General features: G+C 41.8%; 1 protein-coding gene across 1 annotated transcript in view; it reads right to left on the bottom strand.

The window, feature by feature from the left end:
• Window positions 1-1,191: 1,191 nt before the first annotated feature.
• Window positions 1,192-23,384, bottom strand: part of efna3a (ephrin-A3a) — a 123,849-nt gene continuing 101,656 nt past the window's right edge. Inside the window, exons 3-5 of the mRNA XM_079571063.1 lie at window positions 22,601-22,666; window positions 19,341-19,418; window positions 1,192-3,322 (exon numbers count right to left, since the gene is read on the bottom strand). Of these exons, the coding sequence (XP_079427189.1) occupies window positions 3,204-3,322; window positions 19,341-19,418; window positions 22,601-22,666 (263 nt within the window). The 3' untranslated portion in view covers window positions 1,192-3,203. The remainder of the gene's footprint in view (window positions 3,323-19,340; window positions 19,419-22,600; window positions 22,667-23,384) is intronic.

The raw sequence follows: 23,384 nt of genomic DNA, 5'->3' as shown, positions 1-23,384 counted from the left end.
AAGAATAATTCCCATCCATCCATTTTCTTCCACTTTTCCGTGTCGTGGGGACAGCTGTTGGAGCTGCCCAAATCACATTGCACCAGCCCCTTATGGCTCCTCCTGCAGGTGGTGGGTCCACAGAAGGACGACCTCACGATTCAAACCGGGCCTGTTGGTCTCTCATAAGGGGCTTCTAAACCGCTCTGTGTCTGACCCGTCACCTAGGACCTGTTTGCCATAGACCCTACCGGGGCACGAAGCCCCCGACAACAGAGCTCCCGGGATCATTCAGGTGTTCAAACTCCTCCACCACGTTAAGGTGGCGGTTCCAGGAGGGGAAGAATAATACCCAACAATTTAAAATGAGCAGAAAAAACATTTTAGATTAAATGAGTGTAAATGACAACACCAGGAGACATTTGGTAAAAAGACTTTAATCGGCATTGTTTTCTGTTTCAGTGTACAACTTGTTTTCATTCTTGTCAAAGGTAAACACATGTCCCATGGTTGTCTTCAACGTTAAGTAAATGCTTTTTGTAACCCCCCCTCCCACCTCCCTCCCTCACGGTTTTTCCCCCAAAAAACCACCCACTCCTCCCCAAAAACTCAAACTAGGATTAATAAGAAGTCCACACTCTCTCAGACACGCTTGCATATTCAGATCCTACAGACAACTCCTTAGTGGATACGACGGTTCTAAATGCCACGTACTGGAGAAAGCGCGGACGAAACACGGACTACATTCATTCAGATGTGCACACACAAGTTACTCACTAACTCATTCATAAAAATCACTCAACAGTCAGATAATTCACTCATTCGCTCCTCATGATCAGGGCCGTTTCTAACTTTGCCGAGGCCAGTGAGCAAAGTATTGTCTTGGGGCCCCTGTTTCCAAACTGCAGCGCATGATCCCTCAGTAAACCTCAAACTTGTCGTGCAAAAAGGATGCCATAGATTTAAAAAAAGCACCGTTTGAAATCATCGACTCGGTCCGGGATATCTTGAATGTCAACATGACGCTAACTTCCAGAGTCTTTGCTGTTTCCTGCGCTTGTTTTAGTCTTATGAGGAGTTAGCTGTGCTTCATCGGAATAAAAACACTACATGGCAGAAGACATGCAGATGCCAGATAATCACTTACAGGTTTTAGATCTTTTAGTATCTTTAATTTATGTGAAAAATGTGGACAAGAAACAGACAGGAGGCAGTTGTGGGGCCCCCTGGTGGATGTTGTGCCCCGTAGTCAGCTTTGAGCTAGAAACGGCCCTGCTTGAAATCCCCTCCGGCTCATGTTAGAAATATACATTACATTAGCAGACTCAGTGTTTGGGCGGAGCAGTTAAAACGAACGCTGCTCCTTCATCAACACAAATCTGTCTGTGCACTCACTGCTGGTTTAAGACATGCTCGACACGGTCTGTTAGCTCTGGTTCAATAGAAGGGACGATGTACCCAACCGCCTGAGCCATAGCAAAGCAACGAACCAAGAGACTGTGACGTCAGAGAAAGGGTTGATATACTGAAGCTGTGATCAACTGAAGTCACCAGTGAAGGATTTGAAAATGAATCGCTGGTATAAAAGAGCGGATTACATGTTAGACCTATTGCACAAAAGTTAACTTGAAGCTTAACTCCAAACGCCACTTAAATCATGTAAAATCCTTAGTCTTTGAACATGTTCCGAATGAACATCACAAGCTCTTGGTCTTGAATTCTTGCATGGCCAAACCAAAGTCAATGAAACAGAGGGTTGCAACACCAAATGCCCAGACAGGCACTTGTTAGTTTCAACATGTGTTTTTGTGCATGTGACTTGAATTTAAATCAGTATAATATATTGTATAAATATATTCAACCTCAGCCTTCAAAATGGTTCATCCAAACCAACACAGCTCTGCCTGCATTTGTGGCTCACTTCCTGGAAAACTATTTATTCCACTGGAGTCGATGCCGATGAAGCAACTCTCTCTTTCCGTGACTCTGGACTAAACGATTGGTCTCAGGTCTCTGACCAGGAACTGTTTCTACACACGCATATGCTGCGGTATAAATTCATTTAAAAATAATAGTTGGCACAACAGCCTATTGAGCAAACGCCTACAAATGTACACAAATAAATACATAAATAATATCAAAATAATATCTTTAAATAATGCCAGCTTAAGTCGTCTTGTATTACAAGATACAAAAGTGATCAATGCACATTCGCACGTGTTAGTATTTTTTTTTTTCATTTTTTTTTTTTCTTCATTTTCCAAAAACAAAATAGCGGCAGCGTCACTTTGAGACTCAAAGCACTAATTTCTCCTCAGGCACCTGCCGCTCGGGGCGACTGTGTGGGGTTGTTGCCGTGGTAATGGACTTCAGCTCTGATTGGATGGGGCATGAAGAAGAGGACAGACGGACACGGTGGGGTCGTCTGTAACTAAAAGGGGAAACTTGAGCGTTGGTCCAAGTGCTGATCTCTACGAGGAGGAGAACAAATCTGGAACGATGGAGGCGTTTCTACTGAAATGACCAGCCCATGTCTGTATTTTTCTCTATGTGAAGGCAGGAAATGCAGACCGAAGAGTAGCATTAGCACACAGCACTCCTCTCTTCAACTGTTACATCTTCATCTGTCATTATACCTGGGATATTATCAACGTAGAATTGTCAAAAAGGCCGGTGGATAATCTCAAACTCCTTTTTATTCCTCCCCCTCCTGTAACTACGTCGGCCCGTCACAGCAGAGTAAAAACATTCTTCAGTGTCCGAGACAATGGCAGGAGTTCTCAACAATGACAGATTGTGGAAATAACTTTTGTAACCTATATAAGGTGGGACATTTCCAATATCCAGCGCTCCAAAAGTCTATTGTAATCCATCATAGGGTCCAATAGTCCACGGCTGAAAAAGATCCAAGTCTCTCTTTTCTCTCGACTTTTCTTCATGCTACAAAAGCGTGTAGTCTACATCCAACTTTTTTTCTTTTTTTTCTTTTTTACAATCTGCGCCAGTCTGATTGCGAGCGATGGCTGTGTGATTTCAATGCTGTGAAAAAATGACGTCCATAAACACAATGAGAATGATAGCAAAAAAGGCCTCTCCTTTTTGAAAGTCTAGTAAATCAAGTTCAAGTGTTCAGTTCGATGTGTTTGTTTTGTTTTGGAGGAGGCTTTGCGGTGGGTACAAAGCTCCGACGGGACAAGGCGGGTCCGGTGTCCGCTGACGGGACGCTAGGACAACAGCAGAGAGGAAATGAGCAGCATCGCTACGGTGATCAGCAGGCGGTCCCGGGACGGACTGCTGCCGCTCACGCTCTTCTCCAGTTTGGGGACTTCGGGGTTATATTCATCTGTGGAGGAAGAGAGAGATTTACTATATACAGTATGTGGCAAATTCATGGCATGGGAAATACGGTGGGGCTGTATGAACAAATCTCAAAGACTTCAATATTAAAGTGATAGTCCGGAAGTGTTTTACAGATTTTTTAAAATGTGCCAAATCAACCACCTGGTCTCACATGTTGATGTAAAGTAAGTCATGATATATGTCCATTATTTTTTGTAAAGTCCCTCCTTCCCGGATCTCAGCAACTAATCAGAGTCTAGTGACCAATGAGACGAGCTTTTCCTGTGATCCACCCTGTCAGGGCCAATCAGGAGGGAGGGGGAGGAGCTTGATAGTTTACTTTGGAAAGTTCAGTTCCTGCTCCCCTCATTTTGCAAACTAAGAAGAGCTTTGTGGTTAAAGAGGGGAGAAATATGATTGTTTACTTTGAAATGTCACTTCATCTCTCCTCACTTTGCAAACTTACAGACTATCACTTTAATGTCCTCTGAAAACAACAAAAAATCAGTCTCCATCATGAAACCTCCCAACACTATAGTTTTGATCTCTGCAAACATGTTTTCAAATACATGTGATTCTTGTTTTTGCACTCTATGTTTAAGAGCTCTCTCAAGTCTTAATGCTCCTGGAGTCATTTAAAGGTGCACTAAGTAATGTTTTATGTGGGAAAAAGATACCAAAATTAGACCGTATTTGACCTTTTAGTGACCGGCTTCTAGGATGCTCCAGGATCAATTCTTTTAACGGTTTCTGGTAGGTTTTCTGATGAATGAAATGTGTGCGTAACCATGGAGATGGTTCCATCAGCTGTGAAAACCTGCCGGGAACCCTAAAAGCAACTGATCCTAGGGCGTCCTGGAGGCCTCCGTGATAGAAAGTAAAGGTACCATGCTAATCACTCATACAACAGATAGGTCAATGAAAGGTCAAATACGCATAAACTTTTTGGGGGGATAAAAAGTTACACAATGCACCTTTAAAACAGTTTATACCATGGTCTAGGTGAATACTCGATTCTGATTGGCTGGTGGGTGCTAACAAGCGTGCATTATTTTCGTATAACCGCACACGTAGTCCGGTAGTTAAATCACTGGGATATCACTCCGCTGTGGGCATCGCCATAGCAACGCATGACACAGCTGAATCAGATAAACACGTAATTAGTGACTGACAGGAACGTATGAGATGGATTTTGTTTAATTTCAACGTTTTTGGCCAAAACAAAATGTTTGATAAATGGGAAGTAGAGGAGAGTGAGCAGCTAGGTTAGCTACTGTTAATAAAATATGAGCTTTCCATTTCTATTGAAAACGGTTAAGGCACTATTCATGATTTTCAGGCGTACATAAAATGATCTCTGCATTTAAACATATTTGTCTGGATTAGTAAAGTCAATCATAAAAGTTTCAGTTCGTGGGGCCCAGGTGTAAGCGGACTCCACCGCAGCTGTTTCCATAAACAGTTGAGCTGGTTGAGCTAGCTAGCTAGCTTCAGGTTAAACAGCGTAAAAGTGAAATAACTCCTGCCCACGAGTGCCGCACATCGGTGTTTACTTCCACGGAAAAGTGCCGGGTTAGTCCTGTTGTGTTGTGATTCTGGCGATGCAGCGTGTGCTTATGTTGTTTGGTTGCGCCTGACTGAGATCCTCGTAGCTGCGGAGAATGACTCGCTCTGAGACGAGCCTTCAGTGACTGGCTAATAACCAACATAAAATAGTCCCGGTGGTCTGGCATATTTAGTGACTTTAGTAAATGAAACAAATATTTATTATAAATGTTACGTTTGTGGGACCATGGTATAAGCGGATTAAACAACTCGGAGCCGTGCATTAGACGGTTATAATGCACTTCGCGGAGTAACACCACTCCGCTGTGCGTCGTGGTGTTCTTGACTCCGCGTCGTGCATTATAACCGTCTAATGCACGGCTCCGAGTTGTTTAATCCTTACATATTTGGTTTATTTGGTTACAAGGTTGCTAGAGATTTGAAAACTTTTAACAGGACTGTGTAGTTTCAGAAATTGCAGTATTTCATCACGCCTGTCTTAACTTGGAACATGTCTCAATAACAACATTTTTGGTATTTACCACAGTCAAACTCTAACTTTCGACAAATTCACCGCACATCAACATTCACACAACCGCTGCAACTTTTACATGAGCAAGATTCAGTCCTGTTTTAAAACACGCTATTTAGAAAAGCTATCATTTGTTTTTCACATTCGGCCCTGTGCATGTTACAGTTGTGCTCAAAAGTTTACATGCCCTGGCAGTAGATATTTTTTTAATTTTTTGACTAAGAAAGATAACACCAAAAGTTTTTTAATAGTTAGTGGTTGTGTGAAGCCATTTGTGGTGGGAAATACGGAGTTTGCTCTTTTTAAATAATAATAAAATAAGACAAATGATCCTGATTAAAAGTTTATGATCAAGAAGAATAGGCTGCTTTACCATTAGATTATATACAGGACCTTCTCCACAACTACCACAAAAGACCCCAAGCTGTTATTAATGCTAAAGGGGGCAATGCACAGAAAGGGGGTGTGAAAAACTTATGATCAGGGTCATTTTGGTGCTTTCTTTTTTGATTATGGTTTAAAAATAGCAAACTCAGTTGTTTCACTATAAATGGCTGCACCTAACCACTAACTATGAATAAAAAAAAACTTTTTGTGTCAATAATTGTCAACAACTGCGAGGGTATGTAAACTTTTTCCAATGGAGACAGGGTCCAGAATTTTAAAAAATGACAAAAAAGGAAAATCCACAAATCTGACTTTAGTGGTTTGTTAACTCACTTATATCCAAACATTTCACACAACTGATAATCGACATTTTCCTGCTGATCCAGTATTAATCTCTATGTGATATTATCTTTGTGACAAAACCACTCACTATTACAAAAAAAAGGTACCTGTACAAACACTGGCTAGATCTCGTAATATTGTCTTGTAACCCATCACAGGAAAAAAAACATACATACTGTTTAAACTTTATATAAAACTTGGCATTTTTTCTCTTTCTTTATTTAGCAACATTTTCAACGGGGACTGATGATGTTTTTAAATGTAAACTAGGTACTTCCTTTTAGATACATACGACATGAATAATTGTAACACATCTCCCATTGTCATTATCAGAAAGTTACATATGGTCGGTGCCCGAGGGATTGTAAATTAAAAAGGCTCTTGTTGCTGATGTGTTTCCCCCATACCGCTCTGTTTGCACTAATGATGCGTTTCTACTCCAGGGATTTCAATCAGGACAGATGAATGTGTTCTTTCCATTGATTAGTCAAAACACATTAACAGACTGAAAAGCACTCATCTAATGCTGCTAAATGTAGATTACCCTGAAACATGACAAAAAATATGCTTTCAATTCTGAGTACTACAGTCACTTTCATCCTGTTTACATAAACAATTCAAAGTGAGCTGGGACAAAGCAGTCATTTACTACGGCGTGCGCTGAAATTTGTGTTTGATAATTTCTTTAAAAAAATGCACGTATGTTTTGAATGAATAGCTGCAAAATTCTGTATCTTGAAGTGGATTAGCTATACAATGACATTTTTAATCCTTAATCTTAATATTTAAGCATTAATAAATGAAGTATTGTAAAGTGAGTGGAAAATGAATAATGTTGGATGAGGAGCAGTTAAAAAAAAAGAAAGAAAAGAAACCGACTCTACAGTGCCATTACTAACTAAAAGATGAAGTGTAAGATTTGACAAATGTTCCACTCAGACTCATATTTGTCTATTAAAATCACATTACGTCTGCACTTTTGAAAATTCATCAATCTCTGCAAACTGATCGTCACTTTTAGATTGATTTAAAAATGTATGCGCTCGACATCGCTGAGTGTACGCTCCAAGTCGACTCGTGTTCCCTAAGAAGTGCAAAAGAGGCATTGGAAAAAAGATTGAATCCTCTTTGTCTGAAGCTGGACTGTCTTTTTCGATCTGGTTAGTCCTGGTTTGGTCCACGTCAAAGTCTGAACACAGTTTACGCCTGAGTTGGGAGGGAAGAGAGAATATCAACTGGGTGCCTGAGGCGGGTCCTGCAGGAGACTGACTCTGTGGCACTGACAAAGTTACATCAGAAACAAAACCAGAGATACACGTCCTTGCAGTGATCGGAGGGAGATGAAATGCAGGAGAGAAAAGGACAGACATGTTTTCTAATGTTAGGAAACATGTTGGGATGTTTTTAATGGCCTTTTAATAAGATGCTAATCGTCTGTATTACTGAGAGTTTACGCCAATGTTATTACTTTGTCTAAGTCTTTGTCTAAGATTCAGCCCTTAACCTCTGAACCCCTGCCTGAACCGAGCACATTTTCTCTGGTTTAGCTTTACCCAAATCTGAAAGCTTCTTAAAAAAAAGTGTGAAAATAGCAACAAAAATGAGACAAAAACGTAGATAAAAATGCAGCAACAACAGACAATGCAGACAATGCAGCAACAACACAAGGAAAAAGATTTGTTTGGATTAGTTTTGTAGGTCTTAGCTTTCAAATGAGGCATTACGATACGGCTTTTAACTGGCGAAAATGCACTCGGTTAAAGCAGAACTAAGTAACTCATGCCCCTAGAGGCCATAAGCGCCACTGCAGGTGTCGTAGCATGTTACGGTTTTTTTCTCATTAATTGTCCGTGAGCGTAAATACTACGCTGACAGAAAAGAAAAAGGGGGAGAGGGATATTGTACATCCAATTACACAATGGACATTATTTTTTTCACTCAAACTTGGCTGTAAATACTGTTTAAGTAGCGCTAGCCCGCAGTTAGCTTTGCCCGTTAGCCTGTTAGCTTCTTCTTCGTGATTCCATTAGTGTGTATTGGGGCCTCCGGGTCGAAGCAGGGAAAGCTACAAGCATGGATTTCTGGCCAAAGACACCAGGGGAGATGAAAGACCCCCAAATCATCCCATTAACACTTGTGTTACCCCAGAGGGACTATTAAGGATTTATTAAGGTAAACAAGTTACTTAGTACTGCTTGAAGGCAGTGGCAGATAAATGCAATATACTTCGTCCACAAAAATTATGAAACTTGTTTTTGTAATATTTGTTTTAAGTTTTAGTTTTAAGTTTTAGTTTGAGAATAAATATGTAAATAGAATAAATAAAATTCAATATCAATCTGTATGGGAGCAGTTGGTCAACAGCAGGTCCGATGGTTAGATGAGTTTCCCTCGGAGAACACAAGCACTTGGGTACTTGGACTTTCTTTAATTTAAAAATGATGGCAAAGCTAAATATTATTTGAATGTCGTTTTCAAAGAAGAGCCTTTTTGCAGCAATAAAGCGGAGTTATTCGCCTTTACTTTGAACACAACACATTGCCTTTTTACAAACAAATAACTTCTGCTGATCTCTTCTAAATAGTCAGCAGCTCCCTCGAGGGTTACTCTGAGAACAAATGAAAGGCCTGAAGGGGACGCAGAAGAAAAAAGGTTGAGAACCATTGGGTTAGGGATTTAAAACAGGCTACAATAGGAACAATAGGTTACTGGTGGCATTGCGTCCCATTGCGTCCTTGGGCAAGAGACAGCGAGCACAATAACTACCGTCATTTTTAAATATAGAAACATCGTTCCTCAAAATACTACACATCCATAATCCAATTTGAATACAATGGTGCTCTGACCGAACAAATATAGCTACCAATAATACTAATCCACTTTATTTTATTAATTCCTTGAAATCACAGAAGCATTGTTTGTTACATAACTGTAATAAAAAAGAACGGCTAAAAATAAACGTGGGATTACAGTGGGAGTGTGCTGTATTGTGAAAGCATGTTGTGTTTGGGAGACTGTTCCTGAAGACAATTAGATTTACCAACAAAAGTGAACAGCTTGAAGTCAGCAGTTAAGGCTTTTTTTTTTTGAGAACTAGAAAGTACATTTTATTACTCAATAATGAGACACTCTGACTGGACACCGAGAAGGGGGTGCATGTGTGGGGCGTCTGCTGCCGCGGGCCAAAACAAGCCAATCAGATGTCCGGGATGTAACACCATAACATCACAGGAAGGATCATCGAATATAGCAATCAATTCTGGGATCTCACCACGGGCCTGATTCGGCACTGTATGTGCTATAACAACAGACAAGGCCTCGAGGCGTTTTGCAGCGGGATACAAACAGCTCTGGCGGAGGGGGGTGGAAGGTTGTCTGGTTGGATAAATCATCTTGCGCTAACTTTAGGTCGATGATGGGAGGTGCAGCCGCCGTGCACAGACCGAGCACAGTAGGTCAGACAGGACAGGCTTTCAATTGGCCCACCAAGGGTCTATTAATACCCCCCGATCAATGTCACAGGTAGAGCAGGGAGAAGGCGCACAGACTGCCGAAGGGATTAAGTTCCAGTCACAAAAAGTGTAGAGGTTTTAGGTAAAGCATGATATGATGAATAACTTTTGGATCAAGACAACTGCTTAAACGCGCAACAAACAAACAAACAAACATTTGACTTGAATAAAACTGGGTCTGGGACATGGTCATCTCCTTTCTAAGAAGACCAACAGGCGAGGAACCCGCCTCGTTTTGCTCCTCATGGCCGGGAGCTGCAATACCACCCCCTAGTGGCCAGGGGCAACTCCAAAATACACTTTTTAATACGAATTCCAATGGGGTTTGTGCTGCTCACAAACACTGCTTAAAAGCCTGGCTCCAGAGAGTTTCTTTTTTCTAAAACTTGCTATGACCATGTGACAACCCTGGGCTGAGTATCATATTTTAACCACGCTTGTTTTTGTGCTGTAGTTATTAAAAAGTTGAAGGCTGAGACTTTGATTGACAGGCTCTGGAGCACTGTGGAGGCTTGTTGCTACTCAGAGTTTCCCACCTTTTTGTCCTATTTGGAACATGCTCTGTAGACTGAACAACCATATTGGCTTCTCTCTCGAATCTCTGTTCTTAAAGTAAACGTGGAGGAGTGAGGATAATACTGTTGTTTCTGTGTCTATAATGGAGACATTGCTGCTTTGCTTTGAATACAAGTAGCAAAACAAGTTAAACTACATTAGGTCCTCTTCCAAATGAACTCACTACAGGAAAAGCACAGAAAATTGAACATAGCTTTTTGCGGGTATGCTGAACTTCATTTACTATTTTGAAATCGCATGTGTTACTGTATTAGGGCTCCAAATCTGATATGAAAATGAGAGAATGCTGTGTCAGTAAAAAATGTGTAAATGACATGAGCTTGGTAGATGACCCTCTTGTGTCTCGCTGATCATTTATAGCACATTTATCATCGCTGGCATTTAATGTTTTGACAGTTTTGTTGCTTTTGAGTCATAGAAACATAGAAACTAACTACTAGAAGACCACAGTCAACCCCTTCAGCCTCTCCACCTCCTGATCTTCACTTCTTCATTGGTCTATTCCGGAGGAGAAATTCCCCTTTGGACTGCTCTTCCACTTGAGTCCCGGTTGCTCGAGTGTGTCTCTCTCACTTTGTTCTGGCTTCTCCTGCATATTATATCTGCACCACAACGTGAAACCCCAACGCACTGAACCTCAATAACACCGAATTTAATCATATTAAACAGATTGTACAGAAACACAAACCAAAGGGCAGAGTCTAAAGCTGCAAAAACACTATGCACCTGCTATTAAAACCCAAGCGGTCGGTGGTTAAGTCTTACACAAAGCTATAAAGTCGAGTAAAGCTCCTGCAAATGCCACTTTACGAACTCTAGACCTTTGGAAAGTATAGAGGCGCCCCGTGGTAACACCTGCTGCGGCTGGGAGTGAACTAAACTAGTGAGAAAGAAAAGCAAACGCAAGATTTATTATAGCAGCGTGCCCTCAGATTCAGACTCATCCTCTCTGCGCAAAACAAGGGCTGAGTTCTGCAGCGTTTCAGCACACTCCTATTGGCCTGTTGAGCGTGTAGTTCTGATGGAAAAGTCATTGAAAATGTAAGAGCCCGCCGCTGAGAGCGTAACGGCAGATTGTTCTGAGCAAAACAGTTTGAGACGTGGGCTGCATTTGGTACTTACACTGCAAAAAGAGAAATAACAGTGTTTGGTAACAGAGAATAAACCAATTGTGGGATTCAAAATGAGAAAGCACTCACATTTTCTCAAAGTCATTTGCACCCAGTCAAACAGAGATATTCAAATGGCACAAAAGAAGAGAGGGATATTAAATGTGCATTATGGGACTTTTATGAGGAGAAAAAAAGTTGATATCTGTGTAGTGACCCAGCGGCTGCATGAGTGGTCAGCATGACGCCTTTACTTTCCATCACAGTGGTCTCTAAGACACTCCAGGAGCAATTGTTTGGAAGGTTTTCACTGCTAACTGACCCTCTCACCAGAAATACTACAAAACAAGTGATCATGGAGCATTGTAGAGGCCACCGTGATTGAAAGTTAAGGTGCCATGCTAACCGTCTATACAGCCACTTGGTCACTACAAGGTCAATTATGCATAAATATCAAGTTGCATAATGCACTTTTAAAGGAACAGGCCACCGTTTTTGCATACTGAAATATGTTCTTATCTTGAGCTTAGACGAGTTGATGTGTAACTGTCTGGGGTGTGTGTGTGTGTGCCCTCAGTCACGCAAAAAGACCAAAGATGTTGTTAGCATTTGGCCTCTCCCAATGTATTGCAATAGCTACAAACGGGGCTGAAGTTGGAAGCGACCACGCTCTTCCACGGGCACGCACAAAGACCAGACAGGTGCACATCAACTCGTCTAAGCTCAGGTAAGAACTTATCACAGTATGGAAGAACTGTGTGCCCTCAGTCACGCAAAAAGACCAAAGATGTTGTTAGCATTTGACCTCTCCCAGTATATTCCTATAGCTCCAAAAGGGATGAAGATAGAAAGCTACCACGCTCTTCCACGGGCACAAAGACCAGGTACGTATCAACTCGTCTAAGCTCAGGTAACATACCTCAACATATCTCAGTATGGAAACATGGTGGCCTGTTCCTTAAAGAAAAGTACAATTCCCATAATATGTGAACGATGTCAAGGTGTAGTTTAATTACAGGGCACATTTAAACACAGAGTACTGCCCCAAAGTGATTTCCATAATGCAAAATACAAACAACGGACAAAATCTACTAAATGAATAACATAGTGTGACAGAGCCACAGACACAGGGAACAAGAAAAGGGCTAAGGTTAGAAAGGTGTCTTGCCCATAGACACAATGGCAGCATGAGCTAGGGTGTCTATCTGTAAATGAAATCCAACCGACTGTCTGAGACAAAGGATCTAAAGCACAAAAACATTTTTCCTTTAGGGCCTCTGCATTTAATAAAAATGAAATATATACAAAATGAATGGATCTTATTTAGTGACTCAAGATCCCTAAATAAAGTTTTATCTCATTAGGAAAACTGAAGGGACCTCTGGATGGCAATGGAGCAGACCATTGGGGAATCACTGCCCGGGCAAAGGGACGTTTAAAAAGACCAGTAAGATCTCTTACAAATACACTGTCAAATGCACCACTCAAAACCAGCTCTAGGCATAGGCACAACAGACAGTCGCCTATGGGTGCCAACTGCAGGAGGGTTAGGCATCAAAATTGCACATTTAATTAATAACTCTTATTTTTCCCCTCATACTACAGTGAGGTGGGAGGGGGGCACCACCTCTGCATCTTTCCATCACTTTGACCACCTATCAGCAAAAACAGAATGTCAATGAATGCACCGACTAACCAATGAATGTGCTGTTAATGATTGTGATTTAGTTACTGTTGGAGTCACTAAACTGTAGTAGCTCTGCTGTACTGAAAAGGATTTATTTTCTATTCTCATCATGCCCAGTCCGGTGAAGACAGACTGTTATAAACCACATTCAAAAACAATTGCCAAAATGTAAGCGATATCTTGTTACTCAACTATACCTTCAACCGCGGCGTGTAATGATGATTTCGCAGTGAAGACAGTACATCCAAACAGAGACGGGCAGGTCTGCAGGCTGAGTCAGAGAGTGGGAGTCCAGCGGTCACTGCAGCCTGTAGCTCTGAGTCCTGTTTTAAATCTGTGTCTGTGTGAGTCCCAATTTCCTCCAAATGTATTCAGCAAAATGCATCAGAACGCTGCCGGCTATGCTTTCTTATGATCCCCTGCCAGTGTGTTTTATATTAAAATCTACGTAAGCAGCAGTTTGTGCTGAGGCATTCGCCCACCACTGTCTTCCCAGCTAGAAACGCACACTTTCATCTTTCCTTTCTCTGTATCGACGCTGGGCCTTTTGCTTTTTCCACCTGTCTACTGTCTGTTATTTCTCTACAACTTTCACCATATACAGCTTTGCAAATGGACAAAATAAAAAGTTAACTTTGCTGACAATATTTTTCAGATTTTCTAATGAACAGTTTTCACCAACAGCTTTAAAACAAATGGTAATAGATAACAAGAGTCTGAAGAGGAAATGTTGAGATGGGCCTACAGAGATTCAGGAACCTACATTATTAAACCATCGTGTTAATGAATCTGCCATGTTGGCTGGCAGCAGGTAATTGGTCTTCTTCAGGGCATTGTGACCAGACAAGTGTGATGAGCTGCTACTCCAGGACGTGTACCAGAGAAACTACAAAAAACTCGCAGAAACTGTGAAAGAGGCAAACCGATCTGAGGCACTGACAGAGTAAAAGGAAAAGTCCTTTGTTGTGCCGAGGGACGCTGTAGCACAAAGGTGTCTGAACCTTTTCATCGAGGGTCACATAATTAAAAACATGAAGAGCCACAGACAGGTAGACACTTATTTCGGCTCATTATAATGAAGTAAATATGGAAGCTCTCTGAGCCTTAGAAGTCAGCAACATTCATATGAGTGTATTTAAGAGACGTTCCTCCTGCCACCACACATTTATTTATTTTATGAGGGTTTGATTAAACTTGCAGTTAAAAGCTCTACCTCTGCCAGTTTGCCTTAATTCAGCCTGTCAGTCCAGAGGGCCAACACAAATAGGTTGTGTTCAATTGACATCACAACTTTATAAACAGCCTATCATTTAAAGCAGGGGTCCTCAAACTTTTTTCTCTGGGGGCCACATTATCGTTCCTGACAGTGATGGGGGGCCGTGCCGGGTCGACTATAACATAGAATTGTGTGACCCAAACCAAAAGGCCTCACTGTGAAGTAGAGATTACTCGCCTGGCACAATCATCACTACTACTATATCCACAAGATCAACACTTGATTCCAGGCACATATTTGTTTAGCTGTAGTGCTTTGCAAAAATAGTAATCAAGTCTTCACACTTTGTTTTAAGTTGAAATACCACAGGTATTCCATTTATTTTTATTTTTAAATAAAACATCATTGCATAATGTGACCAGAGTTCCCTTTGGTGCACCCCCTAGCCTGGCCCGTTTCTGTTGGCAGCTACAATACCTCACTATCATGTCACAAAAACTACAATGAAACATATCCTGAAGTAACTCTTTTGAATCAATGTTGTGTGTTCGTGGATGATCTGTAGTGTCCCGGATTGCAACAAAACTGGAACAACAGTATTATTTCTTTCTTTCATCTTTACTAATAAAGCGCTTTTCATACAAAGTGCAGCAATGGGCGTTGGATCAGGACCGAGAAGGCGAAGGGAAGAGCGGAAGAGCGGTGGGAATCAACGCGCGTCAGCTGTTCAGAGCGGCGTGATCGCGGTGTGCGGAGGGAAAACGCACATTTCCGAAAAATGTATTGATCATCTGATTTTGGACCAACATAACAACCCCTAGGCTAGTACATCAAAGAGAGACAAGTGAAACGGAAAAGATGAAATCTTTATGTCAAGCAGCCTATGGTTTGAAATGCCTTCCCCGAGCCCATTCGGATCAGAGGTATTATTATGCTTCAATAAACTTATGAAAACACGGTGCGGGCAAAATAAAGGCAAAAAAAAAATAAAAATAAATGACATGATCGCTGGACAGACAGGTAGGCCTACTACACTCAAACCCACACGTAGGCTATTGAAATAAAATCCGGGAGAGGGAGAGAGGAAAGAGGTGAGACTTGCCTCAAGTGTCAGAGAAATGTAGGCAAAATATTCCACTATCAAGCACAAACAGAATCAGGAAACTATTTTCATTCATATCTTAATGCTTAGCAGCAACAGTGCAGAGGTTTTTATTTCCCGACAGAATCGCGCAGCAGTGGCTCCGCCTGAAGTGAACACATGCACGTGTCTGATTACAAGCCCAGCAACAGCACAGTGTGGTTAGGTGTGTAGTTGGAGGCTAGCCTTTTGTGACTTTTGTTAGTTTTTTCGTTCATACGCTTGTTCTGGTGTATTATTAGTTCATTTGCCGGTTAAATTTCGTTCACTTAGCGTTGCTAGTTTGTGTTGTGTTTAGTTGGAGTTAGTTGTTCTGCGTTTATTTCTGGTTAATATTCGTTTCTTCGTTTGGGCTGACTTTGCTCCACAGAATAAACATAAAAACACTACACTCACTGTGCACTCGATCTTCTGGGGATCCATCGTAGAACTTTCTGCTCTTAAACCTCTTTATCCATGATTCTCACTCGTCTGGTCAGTCTCAGCTCCAGCTGGCAAAACTTTATAATCCACAAACACAGGCGCGTGTCTTCACCTGCCCCGCGCCCACCGCCGCTTGTTTTACGTGTCTAAGGTTGTAAATAAGCCTTAACTTCTCCATGGTGTAGCTGCTGTAACCACGCGCTGTTGTTTTGGTCAGTGGAGGCAGCGTGCGAGATGCATTCAGGGACCGCGGGAAAGGCGCACTTCTTACTGTCCCTTTTTCCCCACAAACGCGGGGAAAATCGTGACAAATATACAACAGTAGGGTTCTCCAGCGGGGGGGCAATAGGGGCAGCAGGGACTGGCTCCCAAACATCAGGAGGAACGACCGCAGGAGGAGGAAAAGCCGGCGGAAAAATGACGAAAAAATGCCATTCGTAACGCATCGTGCCTATGTGTAAACCCAGCATAACTAATTTTATAACGAAATATATTTTTAATTAAACAACAACAAGCAAACAAACAAAAATACAAGCATGTTATTTGTCAAAAGCAATACAAACAAATTATAAAAAAAAAAAAAATTGACCAATTTTGGGAATTGCCTCATCGGGCCGGTTTACATGGTGGGGGGCAGAGGGGGTGGGGGGCCGGTCAAAGGGACGTGGCGGGCCGTAGTCGGCCCGCGGGCCGTAGTTTGAGGACCCCTGATTTAAAGGGACTATACAGAGTTTAAAAATGTTAAAATTAAGTATTTTCCTACATGTTCCAGCAATGTGTAGAATGAGCTCAGAACTATTTACCACAACTGCCTCTAAAATCCTGCACTGTCACTCAAAAAGGTGTTAATTCGGGTCCGAAGTGCTGTCATGAGCTTAATATAGAACCTGCAGTTACGCCTAAGACCTGAGGTGGCAGTAGTGAGTATAAAAATGACCAACTTGCATCTAGCGAAGGGGTGTCAAACATACGGCCCGCGGGCCGGGTCGATGATTTAATCCGGCCCCTGCCCTGTAGAGAATAAATTCCAGAGTATGTAGGAAAAAAAGTAAGCCTCTAGCCCATTCCTGTGCGGAGTTATGATTTTTTAAAGGATAACCAGAATGCTCATTCTAGCCACTAGGGGGCAGCTTAAAGGAAAGAGTTCCACACGTGTCCAGCAGAGGGCACTGACATAATAAGAGGTCAGGATATGAACACATTATATAGCCACGTGGAAAATTCACAGTCTGCCCCAGGGCGGCTGTGGCTTCAATAACAGCTTACCACCACTGAGTGTAGAGTGAATGAAAAATGATTTGTGACACAGGCTTGTTAAAGGAATAGGCCACCGTTTTTATATACTAAGATATGTTCTTACCTCACTTTAGTCGAGTTAATATATCCCCGTCTGGTCATTGTCCGCGCGCTCTGTCACGCAAACGGAGCACATATGCAGCCTCTCCCATATGTGATATAGCTCCGAAAAAGCTCACGATAGAAGCTACCAAGCTCTTCCACGTGTTCCCTATTTAAATAAAGTTACGTGAAGTGTTTTCATGCGAAGTATATTTACACAGAAATGTAACGTGTCGATTTTATAAGCAAATAAAAAGGGGGACTATATTGTGAGGCGTAATGATACGAGGAGTAAAACGTCCGCGCAGTAACTCCTAAAGGTTATTGACGGAAGTGAGCGGGGGAAGTCTTTAGGAGTTACTACGCGGACGCTGTGCTCCTCGTATCATTACGCCTCACAATATAGTCCCCCTTTTTATTTGCTTATAAAATCGACACGTTACATTTCTGTGTAAATATACTTCGCATGAAAACACTTCACGTAACTTTATTTAAATAGGGAACACGTGGAAGAGCTTGGTAGCTTCTATCGTGAGCTTTTTCGGAGCTATGTCACATATGGGAGAGGCTGCGTATATGCTCCGTTTGCGTGACAGAGCGCGCGGACAATGACCAGACGGGGATATATTAACTCGACTAAAGTGAGGTAAGAACATATCTTAGTATATAAAAACGGTGGCCTATTCCTTTAAGTGCAATACAAGTGTAAACCGTTGTTATTAATGAAGTTACAGTCAAGATGGAGCTTTGACCAAATCACAGCTTATTATTATTCATTTATTGGAAAAATGTTCTGTATTATGACCCCTCCTGGGAGCTGAATTTAGTTTTGAACGATAAGCTGTTTAGAATGTATCCTGTGTTATATTGGCAGTTGATGTGATGGAAAAAATAAACATATAAAAAAATTATATAGAACAGAATTTTATGTATTGATAAATCTTGATTTTCAAGAGTAATAAAATCCTAACAAAACATGTTTTTTTTTTTACGAATATGGTTCATAAATATGGACATTACGGTTTTAAATATACCTTAACTAAAACCTCAAATGACTGCTTTCCACTGCAGTACCAACATAAGAGTTTCCATTTTATTCCTACAAAGTCCGATCTCTTCTCCAAACCATGTGTTACTGCCACAGATCCGGCAGCAGAACCTTTTGTTTAAAAAGTGACCAATCTGATCATCGATTCACATTCAATAACATGAATGGATATACGCACGTGGTACAGTCAAAACGAAAAACTATTCTATGCACCGTGAAACTGGAGTCTGCATTTCTAAATTCTGTCTAGTCACTGCTTCACTGCAGCTCTGTGGATAGACCAAACATTCCTGATCTAAATTGGTGAAAGCATTTGTTGAAAAAGTCACAGCAAAGGTCCGTTGCTGTCTCTATCTTTCAAATCGTCCTTTCTCTTGGGCTGAACTCTTGGCAGGTGGCTTAAAGGCTCTTCTGGAGTTGGCCTTGGTCACAGCCTCCAAAGCCCTTGAACTGCTGTGGGCTCAGAGGAGCGAGCTGGCTAAATGATTCTCCGCAAGTGGCTTTTGTTTGAGATCCGGCGAGGAGAAAAGAAAGAAAAATAGTGGCTTTATGCAACCACTCAGCCGAACAATAGACTTGAACGCCGACATGCTTTCTACTTAGGCAAACATGGCCACGTCATTCCAGGGCTGACCCGGAACATTCACCTGGATTTGAGGGGGGATTTTCAACAAAAGAAAAGCGTCTCATCTCTCGTCTTTTCAGCTGTTCCTTGTGGATACGCTCAGTTTCGAAGTGCAATCCTGGTATGAAAACACATTGTAAAAACATACGCTGTAAGAAGAGGGCCCAGATGGTGCGACAGGACCATGAGTCATCGCTTAAGTGGTTAAAGGGTTTTACACATTACATAAGTGAGCGAGGAGGCACGGAGGTATGGAGGGAGCAGAGAGGGCACATAAATGAAGAGTCTCAGTGGGCTGGGTATAGGAGTCAGAGTGGTGGATAGCTGGAACGATGACCTTTGGAGAGCAGGGAAGGTGATAAAAGCTAGGTACGCCGCAAAGAAACAATCTCCAAGAAACATGGCATTGTTTATAGGATACTACTTACTCATAAAACCATGGCGTCATCATAACCAGTTACTGTCACTGGATTTTCCCTACAGTATACACTTAAAAAAGGGATCGGTTGTGTCCGCAATGATTGTTGTATTTGTCACTCACCGAGGTTGTGTATTTTGATGTGAGGCCGGTCTGTGTAGTCGGGGGATGTCTGGCTAGAGTCATCGTCCGACTGGGAAACTGCAAAACAAAACCAAAAACAAAGGAGGATGTATATACGTGTGACAGAGGAGGTATGTGTGACAGCAGTACACTATAAGGGGACGACAGCAGGGAGAGGAGTGGATCATTAAAATGACAAGAGCGAGTCGAGGAGTGTGTTTGAGGCGCCGCCAAACAGCAAACAGTCATCGCAGAACATTAAGGGGCTGCTGCGCCTCTGTCAACAATTAATAAACACGTCTATCTGTGCATTAAAAGCGTTTGAAAGGCGCGAGTAGAAAGCATCATTATGTCCGTCTAGACAGTGGTTTCAGAGCGTATTGGCAAATGGTGTGGTAAAGGACGAGCTGCTGTTTAGTGATGGATGTGGACGTTTTAAACGGGAACATTTTCGGCATGTTGGTTTGAAAAGGTCTGAAAGATGAGACGTGTCACGGAGAGGATTCCAGACTGATTCATGTCGTCAATGTGGGCTACACTGATCCGCGAGAAAAGGTGATTAGCAAAAGCAATTGATGAAAACAGAAATCTCGTTTTATATTCAGTGCTCGACGAGATGCATTTTGATGGAAAGCACTTTGGTTACTTAGTTGTAAAGGGTTCTATGAATAAAGGTTGATTGATTGATGAGATCAATGAAAGTTACTGTGAGGTGGACTGGGGAGTTTATGATTCTACTTTTATTTAGTACTAAACTCAGATGAACCTGAGAGCAATGTTTTTGGCCCACAGACACAAAGAGAAAGTGTTCTCAGTCACCTTGAGTCTCTCTCTTTCTGAAACCGAAAAATCTGATAGAAATCCAGGGGTAATCATGGACTCAGATCTGAACTTAAACAGCCCCATATAAGAGCAAACATCAGCAGCTTTTTTACCATCTGAGAAACATCGCTAAGATCAGAGGAGTAGTGTCAAAACCAGACTTGGAGAGACTTATCCATGCATTTGTCTCCAGCAGGTCAGACTACTGTAACGGCCTGCTCACTCTTAGACAGATTCAGTACATCCAGAACCAGGAAATACGACCAAATTAGTCCAGTGCTCTGGTCTCTGCACTGGCTTCCTATCGCTCAGAGACTGTTTGTGTAAAAGCCTTTTCATGGTTTAGCACCTAAGTCCATCTCTGACATGTTAGAGCCGTATGAACCATCTCGGGCCCTGAGAACTTCAGGGAGGGGTCTCCTGGTGGTTCCCAGAGTCAGGACTAAACACGGTTTCAGTTTCATGCAGCTAAAATCTGGAACAGTCTTCATGAGGATGTGACAGGCCTCAACTCTGACAATGTTCAAATCCAGGGTTCTTTTTACCCGTACATATGAAAACTGAAAGTATTTTATCTGCACTCTTGCTTTTACTATAATTCATATACATTTTTATGTTGATGTTTTATGCTTTCCTGTAATTGTTTGCAACTGTGAAGCACTTTGAAGCCTTATGTATGAATTGTGCTCTACAAATAAACTTGCCTTGCCTATTTGATATTTTAAATTGGTCTTCCAAGAGTGTAAGAGATGTAAGTACAGCAAATAAACCTGGCTGCTCAACAGTGTCTCTGTGGTTCCATTCGGCGCTATAACCTATGGATTTGATCTGCCTTTAAAAGCACTGCTGTTCAAACACTCTAATCTGTTTTTTTCTCGTCATTAAAACAGACCATACCTGCAGCTTCGACTCAACGTAGCAGCAAACCATAAATCCATCTAAATCTGCTTTACAAAACTTCCCACCTCATTCATACTGGTAAAAACCCTGACGTTTTAGTTATTTGCAGGCAAACTGTTACTCTGACCTCGGCTGGGTAAAGGCTGAGAGCAGTAAACACGCTAAACAGACTCATTCGTGTCTAAATGTGGGGGAAAAAAGCCTCCACAGAAGCTAATGTGGGTGTGGAGGACACTTGTGTAGATTAGGCGTGACAGTGCAACAGGGGGTAGTGTTTAGGTAATGTGTACACAGGCTCTGACACTGGATTTATCAGAGCTGACAAGGTTAGTGCAGCAGAGGGGAGGGGGAGGTTTTCAGCACCCTGGACCTCTGATCAAAAGACCTGGAGGGGAGAGAGAGAGAGGGGAAAAGATAGTAACAGGGGGGGAAAAAAAGAGACATCTGGGTAAAAATAACTGGGCAGCAGGATCCGCAGGGTGAGGAGAGGAGATAGACGGATGAGAACAGAGAAGGGTGGTCGAAATGAGAGTGGGAGAAAATGGGACTGTTTTGTCTGCTTTTGTGTGACTTCAAGGCAGTGACAGTGTTGTTCACATTAAGACAGAGGGGCGAAAAGGCTGGGGTGGTAATGATACCGAACTCTCGTCTATAAAAAGAAAGAAAGAAAGAAAGAAAGGAATACACATGCTAAAAAGACACCAAAGCATATGACTCAGACAATGTTAATGTTAATGCAGACAGGGCAACGACAAAACGTAACATTGAGAGGGCGACATAAGGACGTAAGGCAGAACAGTATGGCACAGATTTATATTTTGTACTGACGTAAGAATCAGGGAGGGGATTTAATGTAAAAAATATTAATAATGACAATGGCTTACACTTACATCAGGGGTAGGCAACGTCCGGCCCCCCATCATGAAGCCTCTGGCCCTCAAGATGATTTTGAGGAATATTATTACTCAAATCAGAGATCAAATGTTAAAACGTTAAAAACGTCTTACCTCCCACTTTAATCGTTATTATCTCAGTTCAGGTGGGAGTTAAGAGGTTAAAATGCTTTAGAAATGTGAAAAATACTGTCAATCCCTTTCAAATTTCTTAAGACCCATTTAGGTCATGCATGATGTACAACACTGGCATTTGTAGAAAGTGATGCTTTACTTCTCGTGACAATTGGAGGGTCCAGCCCTTGGGCTTTTGACGGTGAAGAAAAACGGCCCTCCACCGAGCAAACTTGCCTTCCCCTGACTTATATTATTTATTTATTTTATGTCACAATGAAAGGTGCACTGAGTATGTGAGATTTATTTTCTTTATTAATGCCCCCAGAGATGAGATAAACATGTTCAAAACAATAGTTGGCTTTACTGAATGGGACTCTTGTGTCTATAATTCTAGCACCTGTCCCCAGTGGAATACAATACAGTGAAGTGAAAACAACACATCCTCTAAATAGCTCTTGTAAATGCGTAATGGCAGGTGTTTAAAGATAAAGTGAAAGGGTGAAAGTGCATTGGTTTTTTTGCCCTCACCAGTGGAACAGCAGACGTAGACCCGCAGTCTCAGGCAGCTGTGGCCGTGGTGGTGAGTGGGCGTGGCTAAAACACACAGAGACCACGTTATCAAAAAACATGTCAAACCTCTGCCCCCTTCAGGCCGCTCTGGGCTCTGCAGGCCGTCCTGGGGATCTGTCCTCAACTCAACTCTCCACGTCTATTTACCAAGTACAGTCATTACACATTCAGCTATACCAGCAGCACATTATGGAAGTGCGATAGAATCAAAGCTGTGGCCTTCGACTTTCAATCAGATACCACATGGCGGACTATTAAGAGAGGATTTATGAAAAAGAAACATTTACACAGGCAATTTAATTCAGCCAGGTTTAAAAAGTACTTAAAGCCACATTCACCCCGTGTTCAGAGCAGAGCCATTTTATAATGAGATCCACACTATATTTCTCAGGTAACACAAGGACCGGTATAAGAAACTTCAATGTTGTCTTCCAACTTGTTTCACGCTAAATCTGCATTGAGCTTTGTAGCAGGAGAACTATAAAACAACGTTTAATACAACAATGTACAATAATGTGCAGGTACAAAAGCTCATTTATTTCTGTAATTCAACTTAAAATGTGAAACTAATTTATCATATAGACTCATTACATGCAAAGTGACATATGTCAAGCCTTTATTTTGTTTCTTTTTTATTTAGGTTTTTTACTAACAAATAACAAATAAAGGCTATACGTCACTTTGCATGTAATGAGTCTATCATAGTTTCACATTTTACGTTGAATAACAGAAGCGAATGCAC

This window comes from Gobius niger (genome assembly GCF_951799975.1).
Source record: "Gobius niger genome assembly, chromosome: 14".
Classification (NCBI taxonomy): domain Eukaryota; kingdom Metazoa; phylum Chordata; class Actinopteri; order Gobiiformes; family Gobiidae; genus Gobius; species Gobius niger.
This window is presented reverse-complemented; position numbering and strand designations above follow the sequence as displayed.